The following is a 12,365-nucleotide window of genomic DNA, read 5'->3' on the forward strand; positions in this document are numbered from 1 at the left end:
GAAAACAATCATATACGATATCAAAAACTCGTCGGAAAAGCGCCGTCACTATTGAGAAGTTGTACCACGCCAAGTTACTACAAAAAGGTTTCGCATGAGTGCAATTATTAGGTGCCTTTATAGATCAATTTAGAACGACGCCAATAAGAGACCCTCCAAACAATCAGAAAAAGCACATTTTAAGATAGTGGTAAAAGAATCATTGTGGTCGAGTAAAACACGTTTGTTTAGATATTTATTAATTTGATTAATCATTTACAAATTCTTAAAAATATAACATTTATACCACTATCACATCACATTTAACATAATTTTTTGCATTAATGATGATGTAGAGTTACAAGTAGCGAGTTACATGTTACAGCGTCTATCAGCCAGTGTTTTTATTCGATGGAGGCAGCGTGTCTGTAAAATATTTGAAAAACAATCACTTTATTCCATTTGGAAAATCAAAAATTGTTCACCAATATACCTTTCACAATTTTAAGCGTAAAATCTATGTTTTCAGAACTTTATTTTCGTTTTTATTTAAATAAAATATAACAAGCTGGTTGCGCTTGGCGTTTCACAAAAAATAAAATGGCTTTTGTAAAAGTAGTGATGGCAAAATACATGTATGAAGTACATTTTGTACTTTATGATATGCTGCCCCCCATCACAGTAGGATGGTTGTAGTGACATTTACGAGTCTGTGGTAGCGATGAAGATGAAATGGAACTTTGAAATGCTGGCAGGGAACTGATAGTCTGTAAAGGGCATTAAGGCCGGTACTATGTTCATTCTTGCGAAAAATTTTTATGGAAACCATTATTTCGCACATAGAAACCGGCGTTTTTTTAGGTAGCTTGGAGCGCTATTTTACAGGGAGCGATATTGGATTAAGTTGGTGGTTGTTGCTTGTTTTTACAAAATAACATTTTATTTTTCCTTGGGCAATTGATCTGCTATTCCTTTGATCCTTTGTATAGTTTCGGAACAAAAATATGGTCCATGTTTGTTTTATAAACCCGCACAAATAGTTTTTAATAAATAAATTATTTCTTAATTCACATTGCAAATGGCGCCGTGCTATAAACGTCAGTTTTTCAACACGAAAAAACAAAGTATCACAAATGGAAAAAATTTCGCAAATTTTTCGCATTTTTTGGTTTTGTATGGAGTTTCGACGCGAAAACCGAACAGAGTACCGGCCTTTACAGACTATCATTTATTCTGGCCGACAGTGCTCGTGTCGAACATATCCCATATATTATGCACATTATAAGTTAAGTCCGAAGGCATAATCGATACTGCTGCAAGTTTATGGGATCGATAACACATGAACCGATTATTTAGTCATCGCCGACAAGTCGTATCGATCCGACACACTGTAAAGGGCACCTTATACGGTAGGATAAACCCTGCGACACAACACATTGCGGTGACAAATCCGCTAGTATAAGGTCATGTTCGAGTGTTGCGGGGACGTGTTGGCAAAAAATCAAAACAACTTTGATTTTTTCCGGTTAGAAGGCACAAATCTTCACGTGTAAGGGGATGTTCGCCAAACATTAGCATTATTTTCATAATTAAACCAAGCATTTCTGCAATGAAATTAATGAGGCATCGCTAATTCAGCTTGGAATTTTTATTGTTTCTTCCATTTTTACTAAAAAATGGCTTTACACCTAACTTTTCGTCCATCTTCATTGTTTGTGTTTATGCTTCTTCTTATTTCTTCATGTTGTTATCATAATTGTTCGTGTAGTGTGAGGGTAAAACTTGAACGAACACACAACAAATAGGCGAACCTCTGTCGTAGTGTTTATCCGACCGTCTAAGGTCCGCCATCATTGTTGACTTGCAACAGGAATTTTTGCAAATGCTGCATCCGGGCTTAAAAGACAAAAAAAGTAATTTTCAAAAGCAGCATTGCCGGCTTGAATATGGGTACCGTATTGGTTTCCTGGGCCGAAAACCAGCTAATTTTCATGGTTAAGACCGATATGCACCTCCAGAACTTTCCCCTGCAGTTGCATACCGGGCGTTAAGGTAGGTACTATGTTCGGTTTCCGAAGCGAAATCCCATACAAAACCAAAAATGCGAAAAACTACCGAAATATTTTTTCATTTGTGGTACTTTGTTTTTTTCGAGTTGAAAAACTGACATAAAGTGCATAGTCCCTAATTAGGTCGGCTATAAATCCTTCCATATGTTGAGATTAGTTAGTTTCAAAACATGGCGCCATTTGTAATGTGAATTAAGAAATAATTGATTTATTCAAATGATTTGTGTTAAATTAGAATACAAAAGTGGTTCGCGTTGTTATTTAAAAATGCAATTCGATTGACGAAATAAAAATAACGGAGTGCTATATGTATATAACATATATAACAGCATCTGGTTTTGTAGCCGTTTCTGCCACAGTAGCATCTGCCCTCACATCCCTGACACCCACAATTGCAGCCACTACATCAGCTACAGTGAACAACTCCAACATAGCACCCTCAACACCTGCCACGACCACAGTGGCTGTGACCGCAAATATTGTATTGCAACAACCAAATACAACGGCCGCCCAAGTAGTGAGTGGTCCCATTGGGGTGCAGCAAATACTACTCCAACATTAGCCACTATTACTAATTCTTCAAATGCAATATCGACTGTTGCTGCCGTTAGTAATACAAATGCAATACTAATGCAATGGTGGTTTCACAATCATCCACAATAGTATCACCAGCAGCTGGATCGAATGTTGTTGTTCCCACCACTACAATGGCTTTAGCAGGAGCTACCGTGGGAATTAAATCTGGTCCAGATATTACAATAACATTGAACCGTATAAATACGGCAGAGAATGAAGTTGATGTGGAGGAATGTTTACCAGGTGATGTTGTTAAATTGGATTTTGCTGGCGAAGAAGTGGCTGGGTGAAATTTTACCCCTAAGGAATGTCTTCTAGGAGTTTCCAATCGGCGACCGGTGCCCGTTGGAAACTCCGCCTATTACAACAGTACCATCATCGCTTCAGCCATCAGCAACAATAGCATTCCATCAGCGTCATATTGTAGAGATACAACCAGGCCACCATTTATCATCATCCCCTGCTAATTTAGAATTGACTAATGTTATGCAACATAATGTTTGCACAGAACACGAAGAAGTAGAAGAAGCTAATTGTCATAATACTGCAGATGTAATCGATGAAGATTTCTTTTTTAAAATATGCTTAAAAACGATTTCGTCTTATCTCTGTAAACCCAGTGCTTCTACATTCAACACCCATTTTTTACAAAGAAATGAATTGTATTTTTTTTATTATTTTACCGCTCCTCGTAATTGCTCCCTTTTCTATTTGTTAAGCGAGCTCGTTTTTTGTGTGTAAGAGGCGTAAATGAATGAGAACTGAACAAAAGAAATGTTAATGCAATTTTAATTTTTAATGGAAACAACATGAAAGCTAAATATGAGAAATGATAATTAAAAATTTTTAAATATAACAATATTAATGAAAGAAAGCTTATAATCCAGAAAAGAAAACATTGTGTTCTAGGGTCTTTAATTAGTGTATAAATGTACAAATTAATAAAAAATCATAATAAAATTATAATCGAACTTGTTTTATTTTTATATACCGGGGTATAAGTAATTGGGTGGTCTTATATGTTTTATACTTTTTAATATAAAATTAGTAAATTTTTCTGAACAAAGTTATATCCAAAATAAATGTTTATAGCAAATAATTAAATAATTTTTATTTAAATAGCAAAATAATTTTCTTGTATTCATCATTTTTCCAAAATGATTGCGATAGGCTGGAATGAAACGATTTAATTTCTTTGTGGCTTTTAAATTTCAGTTAGCGGCATTCTTGCATTTTATCAATTTCAAAACACTGGTTGAATTTCATAACGTGACTGAAATAGTTATTGGAACTTATACATTGGGAGAGTATAACATCCTTCAGTAAACCAGCCAATTGCTTCTCAATGTATTAATTTCAGTCAACGAAGAGTCTGGTATAGAACACTAACATCCCTTTGTGACGAAATATAAGTCGGGAACAGTGACTTTGGCTTAGGAACTACCCTTGAACTTGAGTTATGGGCTTAAGTTGGTTGTTCCCCCCGATGTAACAACATTGGCAAATGAAATGGCGTTATTATCCTTTGTGGGAACCGTGGTGGTGACCACTGGATTTGAAATTGCTAGTGAGGCGGCAACAGCATGGTATTGCAATGCGATTGTGTAGATATTGTGGACACCAACGAATTAAGTTTGTTGATGAATGAGTCCATTGCTGCGCATGATGTAAAAGTTAGCATAACACCGGAATTATATGTTTTTTTGATGTGCTTTACAAATTGACGGTATCCATTTGGAAAAGCTGAAGAAGACAATGTACCACATGTTGTAAAAGCTGTTGCAGAATGTGGTAAGACACCAGGAGTAGAGCGGCTGGAGCTTTATTCTTAACAATTATTAGTGTCCAGTGCTGTATGAGATTTTTTTGCAAAACAATCCAAAAACTGGTAGAAAAACACTTTTCAAAACAATTATCATGAATGCGTGTATGTAAACAATCAGCTGCTGCGTATGTATAAGTAAAAATAGTATGACATTTGGCGATGTTGTCAATTAAATTGCGGAGAAATAAACGCGGAATAGCTCCAAAATAGCTGTTTTCTTCGTTCGAAATGTATTGTCAACACTCTCATTTTTCAACGCGAAAGAATGGTTAAGTGAAGTTTTTTTCGTGCCAACAAACATAGTACCCACCTTTACAAACGAATTAATTCCAAAAGACAACATTGGTTGTTTTCATATATATTTTTAGAGTTGCCAGATGTTTTAATGTTTGGGTTTCTGTCAATAGCACAGTTTTGCCATGTTTGTTGTGCATTTCTTATGCTCAAACTATAAAATTCATTGATTGAAAAATGAATTATGGAAACATTTTGGTTTTCCGCGCGGAAACCAAACATATTACCCACCTTGATATACAAACATTTTATGCTTGGAGAAAACCCACTACTTCCATTATTACACCATGGATGTTGGACAAAGAACTGCGATCGAAAAACTTTTTCTAATCGACTTTGTACTTTGGTAAACACAACACAACATCCTGAACATCCTTCGAAACTTTGCACAAATATTGAATTTTATGAAATAAATTAATAATAATTTCTAATCGCAACGTGGAAAATTGTAGTTTTGAAGGAAATTAAACTCCCCTAAAAAACACAAAAGGCGTTCCATCATCACCCCCGAGTATACGTCTGACCAACTTGAACGGCATCAATTTTTACGATGTCGGTCCAGATATATGTCCTGATGGCATATGATCGTCCTAGGGAGGGGGTTGTTTGAGGGTATGCTTCTTTACTTCTTCAATTAGGTGGAATCGTAGTAGTGGAATCATTTGTCCATTGGAAGGACGTGTAAATGTATATTGAAATTTATACTGTTGGTGCATTTAAAGAACATTGAAAATAATGTATAGGTTTTTGCAAGGATTATAGATAAAAATATCCAAATCAAAGATGGTGCAAATTGCAATACACAAATACGAAGAAGAAGAACAAAGACTAGATAATGAGGCGTCAAGTGAAACAATAAAAATACATTCCACTTTCATAAAAAGAATTGTATTAAGGATAAGAAAACCACAATTAATACAACAAGTAGTCGGCGAATGAGTTTTCCATAAAAGTTAAGCGAATACCACAAACCCAATTGAAATGCAGTGGTATTATAATATATTAGCCAAACGGCCATACCTGATGGTTCTCTTCATCGCTGTTTTCTGTACAGCATGCATAATTGTATCATTAACGACAAATACATTGCCAGACTTTACAGATCCTACACTGGTAAGTATATTATTTTCCAGGACTTGTCTTTAAATTACATAAAATCCAACTTGTTGAGGGCAAATTGATTTACATGGAAATTTATATATCGAAATTTTATGTAGAAAAATGGGATACGAAAATTCCAAAAAAATCAATTAAAAATCGTAGGATTATGGGGAACAATGTAGTTTTCGACATGCTTGTTTTACGTGAACTTGCATCGCAATGCAAATATATCAATGTAAAGGTGGGCTCTTGTTGCCAAGTTCCAGCAAGTTTTTAATTCTGAAAACTTTTGAAATACGTTTTCATAACTTTTTCTAGGATCTGCAATTGCTTAAGTGCAAGATTAACAATTGTGCTACCATTAAATAACATGAAATCACTAAATCAACTTCATAGAAGAGAAAGGAATTAGGCATTGAGAGGCATTGGTCGTATAGTGGCTTCAGATACTTGCCACTAATGCGACTAATAATCATTGAGTCCATTAGACTTCGGTCCGAATTGAACGCATTGGATGATCATGGCATCCTGTTTTGTTTTAACCGCTGTTATTAATGGACACAAAGTATTGCGACAAATTGCTCTCTTTGTCGCTATATCCAGCGTTCTGGACTTCTTGATGTTATACTTCCAATTACGTTTTCTGTTTAAAGTTAGCTTCGAATTTTTTCAGAAGCCAAAAGGTATTTTTGTGAAAGTATTTTCCATGTTCATTCTAAAGTTAAATATGCCTTTTTATTGCTTTCCACCTAAAACTGAGTACTATGTTCAGTTTTCAAGCTGAAAACCGACTTGTTTTCACGGTTACTTTTTTAATTAACTAATTTAGAAATATAAAATTATTTGCAATCAATTCCTTGGATCTTTTCCATCCATTATTTGGCAAGACTAGATCAAAATATAATCGTTTTCATAAATATATTTGTACTTTTAATTTAGTGTTTTGGTGAAAAACTCGAACATAGTACTCACCTTTACATAGAAAAAAATTCCCAAATTGTTCGAGTTGGAGTATAGGCTTTCAATTTGAGCGAGTTAACATTCTTACTCGAGTGCCAGAGTTACATTGGTACATAATGAAATAATGAATAGGGTGACAAAATATTCATTCTTTAAATTTTTTGCGGTGCAAGACTTATGAAATGCTCCGAATCATTTAGAAGTTTATTGTGCCAAATTAAAACTAGCCAATAATACAACAAAAATAAATTAAAACATATATATTAGTTTGTACACTCATAGAAAAAAGTCTGCTAAAAACAGCAGTCGATGTCTGCTGTTATATTTTTGTACTTCAGGGCCAAATGAACAACAATTTATAAAATTTTTAGGTTAAAAATTTTTCCCCAAAGCATATTTAAGAATCAAAAGTAGTTTTTGGTATATTTTTGCACCGTAATATACTTACAAGCTCCTAAATACGATCAGCAAACATTTTGTTTGCTGTTATGCCTCAATTCGATAAATATTCAGATTTTTGGTCACATACTATAGATATTCATAAAATATTGTTTTAATTATGTTAGGATAGCTCCTAAGTTGACATTTTTATTTGTTTTAGCCAAAATAAAACATGTTTTAGAGTAATCGAGCTTCAAAAATAGCAGGAAATGTTTGCTATTTCAGCAAACAGTGACTGCTGTCCCTTTTTCAGCAGACTTTCTGCTGTTTTAGCAGACTTTTCTGCTGTCCCTACTAACAAATTTTGGGCGTATATATAACAGTTGAATTTTGGGTGTATATATAACAGTTGAGATTGGGTTAATAACTGATGCGTTTTAATTCTGTTGTTCTGAATATGGACTAAGTTTAAAGTAGACACAAAAAAATGTCTGAATCAATCACGAAATAAATCGATCCAATTAATTTTTAAATTGAAATGCCTTTGATTTCATTAGAAAATTTCAATTAATTTTTTAATTGATTCAATTCAAAATTCATTGCAAAACATATTTTCTTTACTGATTTTGTGCTTTTATTTTGATTAAAAATTAATTGTATCACTTAATTTTTTTTTAATGGAAAAATTAAAAAAAATCAATCATGTTTTTTTTTACCGATTTTGATTCAAGTTTGATTAAAAAGTTATTTGTGTCAATAAATTTTTTAATTAAAAATGTAAAACTTTCAATTCTTTATTTTCTAGGGGTTTGAAACACGAGGCACTGACATCGGCAAACGTTTGATTGCTTGGCATAATTTAATTCAAGAAACAGGGCTTGTAGCCAATCCTAGTGATCTCCAACATCAAACAGAATGTTATGATATGAAACACTATGCTTCGATTTCTAGACCGAAGAATCGAAGAAATCGTAAACGCAAAAATTGTAAACAAAAAAAGAATAACCGACAAAGAAGTAGAAATAAAACTCAATTAGCAAATGAAATAAAAGCTTTCAAGAATCGTTTGAAACCGAAATCTTATAAAAACCACAGTGAAGTTATAGATGGTGCTGCAGAACGCTATAATAACTCCTCAGCCGACATGGCTTGGCATGGGGACAATGGCATATTTAAAGATTATGAAATCACCAATGATACTTCATCCACAAAAACATCATCTACATTGTCAACTACAAATAGGTCCAATGAACATGGTATTTATGGTCTAAATATGACTTTTGTCGATGAGGATGATCATCGTGAACGCATACAAACAAAGAAGAGTACTTGGATTCTTTTGCAAAGGGAGGAATTGCCACCAGCTTTGGAGAGTAACGAAAATACACGATCATCTATAGAGGAATACTTTTGCGATTCCCCAGCTAAAGAATATTCGCATTTTGTTGTGGAACGTATAGGGCCAAATTCCACAGATTCACTTTTTGACATCAATGGCATATTGGCCATGTGTGAATTGCAAGATCAAATCACAAAAGTACCTAATTACAATGAGTATTGTGACAGAGAAATGATTAGTAATAACTGCTGTCGTCCATGGTCTTTGCCAAATTATGCTGCTCTATTAGCTAATAAGAGTTCCTGTTTTGATTTAACTGTAAGTGGGAATCTTAAAGAATTAAATCTTAAAATAGAGTTTATGGTAATATTTTTCTTATTTTGCAGCATGAAGACATTTTGCTATTGCAAAATCTTTTGCTTACCTGCTACGATTATTACCATGACCTAAAATTAAGCAATGATTGTAGTAAACGAAAGTGTTATGCTCCACCTGAATGTACTCGTAAGGATATTGTCTTCAATATACTACACTATTTGACTGATTATAATATTATAAAAATTAATGTAAGTATATAAACGAAAAAGGAAAAAAATCATTCCTTTACACATTCATAATTCAGGCATTGGAAATATTCCATATCCATCTTCTAAATTTGTTTTTGAATTCGCCCATCGTATTCAACATGCAACAAATGGCTATTGATCTATCAAAGACATTTGATAACAAAGTTCAGCCATCTTTACTGCCAAAGCAATACCTTTTGAGCTTATTTCACAGTATCCACTAATAATTAATTAAGAACAAAGAGATGACAATAAGGCATCCATGCTATGCTGTATTGAAGGCGGCGCAAGTCAACAACACCAACTAGTTGGTGGGCACATAAAATTGCCCAACACCAAATTGCGCTGTATCCTTTATTATAATGATAAATGTTTTTTGATCAGTGAATTGTTACCATTTTGAAACGTGCCTTCTCCGGCGTATCAGAATAATTTTTCACTCAATTAAAATCTGATTGAGATCTACTCCGGTATAATGGTCAGTATGTCCACTCTGCATACATAAGATCATGGCTCCCATCCAGTTTTTATTTTATCAGTGTAGCCGAAATCTTATAAGTTAAACCTAACTAAAGAATACACGATGATAAATGTAAACGCTACACAATATATTTTTTATTTCATGTCAGAGCTATAGAAACTACACTTATGATTTGTTTAATCAAAATTTAAATTTAATCGTTTTATTCATTTTCTTGTTTTTTTTTCAGGAAACCAGCATATTCCTAAAATTTTCCATGATATTTGTGCCAGTTTCACATGCAAGAAAAATTTTGCCTTTATTTCATGAATGGGAAAAGGTGTAAGTATATATCAAATACGTCGTTCTGTGTATCGATCAATTGGCCCTGGTAATGTTTTTTTGCTGTAAATTGCAGCCGTTTTCGATATGGTATCGTTGTAGGTTGAACGTCCACAACGATAGATTTTTTTCAGTTCAGATTTCAATTGAATTTTGTCACCTTTTATTAAAGTTATTTTAAGGGCATCTCGAAACATTTCCAATTCTTTGAGACGACCATAATATGAACCATATGTTGTAAGTTGATATTTCATTTTGATAAGGGAATCTAGAGGGGCTTTGGTTAAATATCTTTTCTCATTACGCGATATAAAGTGATTGGGAGAAAATACTAACTGATATGAACTTTTCGATAAATTCGCAAACATTTTCTCTATTATGGGCTTATCAATGGGATGGCATTTGTAATATAGATTATAGATGTCTGCTTTGATATTTTTTAAACGTTGTAAGAACTCTTCATATTCCTCAGTATTTTTTAACACTTCTGGCCAGACTTTACTTTTAATGCCTTGACCTTTTACATGTAAGTTATTACCAATATGTCCACTTATTAATTCTTGATCACATGCTGATGGTTTTCTATAAATCTCTATTGGTTTGGTCGCTTCCAATTGTTTATAGTCCTGATGTTGAGTAGTATTTGTCTCCACGGGGCAGATACATTTTTTATCCATAATTCTTAAAATATTTTGTAATGACAGTCGGTGATAAATTTATTTTCCTTTTGATTTTTAAATGACATTATGTATTTTCATAAATTTTCTATATATTTTCAGTGACTTAAGCAATGAACTTGTCCGGGTTGCTGCCATGGATTTAGGTTTGGAAAATGAATTATTCAATGAATTGTTATTAACTGATGTCTGGCTGGTGGCTTTGGGTGGCATATTCGTTATGACTTGCATGTGGCTGTATACAACATCTCTATTTGTTACTATAATGACTTGCATTGCTGTGATATTTTCATTAGGTTTAGCATACTTTGTTTATACTCTAGTATTTGAGATGTCCTTTTTCCCATACATGAATCTTTTGGCTGTTGTAGTTATCATAGGTAATATATGGAAATCTTTAATTTTCCATGGAGTTTTCATTATTTGTGTGTGTGTGTGTGTTTTTTTTTCGATTTTCTTTATTTAGGTATTGGCGCAGATGATGCCTTTATATTTGTTAAAATATGGCAATGCGTACTGACGGAACGTTTTTCCAAAACATCAACTATAACTACCAAATCTCTTGCAAATCCAGAACCAGAACAGACGGAAACTTTACAAAATCTAATGGCATTGACTTTAAAACATGCTGCGATTTCAATGTTTGTAACCTCTATAACAACTGCGGGAGCTTTTTATGCTTCTTATATCAGTTATATTACAGCTATTAAATGTTTTGGGTAAGTGAAACTAAGAGGTCAATTGAAAAGCCCTTGGCCTATTGCATGGATAGAGCTACTATGTAAAATTGAATTAAAACAACTTTGAGAGAAGCCACTTTTGTTATTGTGGAAAACGTTTTAATAAAATTTTGCATTCTGAAGAGAACCAAACGGAAATGTTGAAAACGGTCAACGCATTGGGCGTCCAAAACATGTGATTATCAAAGAAAATTGTAAGAATTACAAGTTTTTGGAGTAAGAATTCTGTGCTACCGCGAGAGCTTACTTTTATCAAAAACAAGAATGCTCACACTCATTCTTGTTTTTGATAAAAGTATTGAGAGACATATTTGGAAATCATCAAGCATAATAAATCCATATCTATCTTCATAATCTCATTTCGATTAAATCGCTCTATCGTATTATCTCAGATCTATGCTCCTTTTCAGATTTGAAAAGAACGGTTTCAGGGAAGAAATGTGCCCTGAATAATAGGTGATAGCCGAAACTGATGTTATTTTATTTATTACAAAATGTCCAATTTATCACTCAAAATAATTCAACAACTAATGGCCGGGGACTTTTCAATTTAATTTGTTATTAAACCACATATAAAACCTAATTTATTTATTTCTAAATATTTTAGAATATTTGCTGGCACTGCAGTCATTACAAATTATTTCCTAATGATTACTTGGCTACCTGCATCCATTTCAATTATGGAACGTTTCACTTTATTTACCACATGCAGTAAATTACAAATTCAAAAAATTTTGATCATGCTCAATAAGTCAATTAATAGTTTTTGCACAAAACTTGAATTATGGATAACTACAGCGATTTTAAATTACGCCCCCATATTATTTACTGTGTTTGGTAAGGAGGTCTCCTATCTTGCTTATTTATCCGCTATAAACATTTTTCTGTATTTTAGGCATTGCTGGCATATGCTGTGGAGTTGTAGTTTTATACAAACCGGGTTTACAATTACCAGAAAATGCTCATTTTCAACTTTTTGTTTCAAATCATCCTTTCGAAGTATATAATTCAAAGTTAAAAAATGAATTTTGGTTTGAAAAAGCAATGGCGGTAAGT

General features: G+C 33.4%; 2 protein-coding genes and 1 long non-coding RNA gene across 5 annotated transcripts in view; 1 reads left to right on the plus strand and 2 right to left on the minus strand.

Annotated features, from left to right (window-relative positions):
- Positions 1–202: 202 nt before the first annotated feature.
- Positions 203–731, minus strand: LOC142219568 (uncharacterized). The gene is made up of 2 exons (XR_012717637.1): positions 473–731; positions 203–405 (listed from the first exon to the last, which is right to left on the minus strand). It is a non-coding gene; the product is annotated as an uncharacterized LOC142219568 (long non-coding RNA).
- Positions 732–5,094: 4,363 nt separating this feature from the next.
- disp (RND transporter family member dispatched) overlaps positions 5,095–12,365 on the plus strand; it is a 55,992-nt gene continuing 48,721 nt past the window's right edge. For all 3 annotated transcript variants that reach the window (XM_075303983.1, XM_075303913.1, XM_075303854.1), the window contains exons 1-8: positions 5,095–5,856; positions 7,991–8,842; positions 8,911–9,090; positions 9,801–9,892; positions 10,672–10,949; positions 11,036–11,288; positions 11,917–12,146; positions 12,205–12,359. In XM_075303983.1, the coding sequence (XP_075160098.1) occupies positions 5,725–5,856; positions 7,991–8,842; positions 8,911–9,090; positions 9,801–9,892; positions 10,672–10,949; positions 11,036–11,288; positions 11,917–12,146; positions 12,205–12,359 (2,172 nt within the window). In that variant the 5' untranslated portion in view covers positions 5,095–5,724. The remainder of the gene's footprint in view (positions 5,857–7,990; positions 8,843–8,910; positions 9,091–9,800; positions 9,893–10,671; positions 10,950–11,035; positions 11,289–11,916; positions 12,147–12,204; positions 12,360–12,365) is intronic.
- Positions 9,684–10,623, minus strand: LOC142233573 (uncharacterized). The gene has a single exon (XM_075304570.1). It carries the CDS (start codon positions 10,567–10,569, stop codon positions 9,904–9,906), a length of 666 nt encoding a protein of 221 aa, XP_075160685.1. The 5' UTR covers positions 10,570–10,623; the 3' UTR covers positions 9,684–9,903.

The sequence above is a fragment of the Haematobia irritans genome, chromosome 1 (genome assembly GCF_050003625.1).
Source record: "Haematobia irritans isolate KBUSLIRL chromosome 1, ASM5000362v1, whole genome shotgun sequence".
NCBI classification, from domain to species: Eukaryota; Metazoa; Arthropoda; class Insecta; order Diptera; family Muscidae; genus Haematobia; species Haematobia irritans.

What these genes read in the sequence shown, in the direction of transcription:
- LOC142233573 (XM_075304570.1), bottom strand. Translation starts at nt 10,569, where the DNA reads ATGGATAAAAAATGTATCTGCCCCGTGGAGACAAATACTACTCAACAT.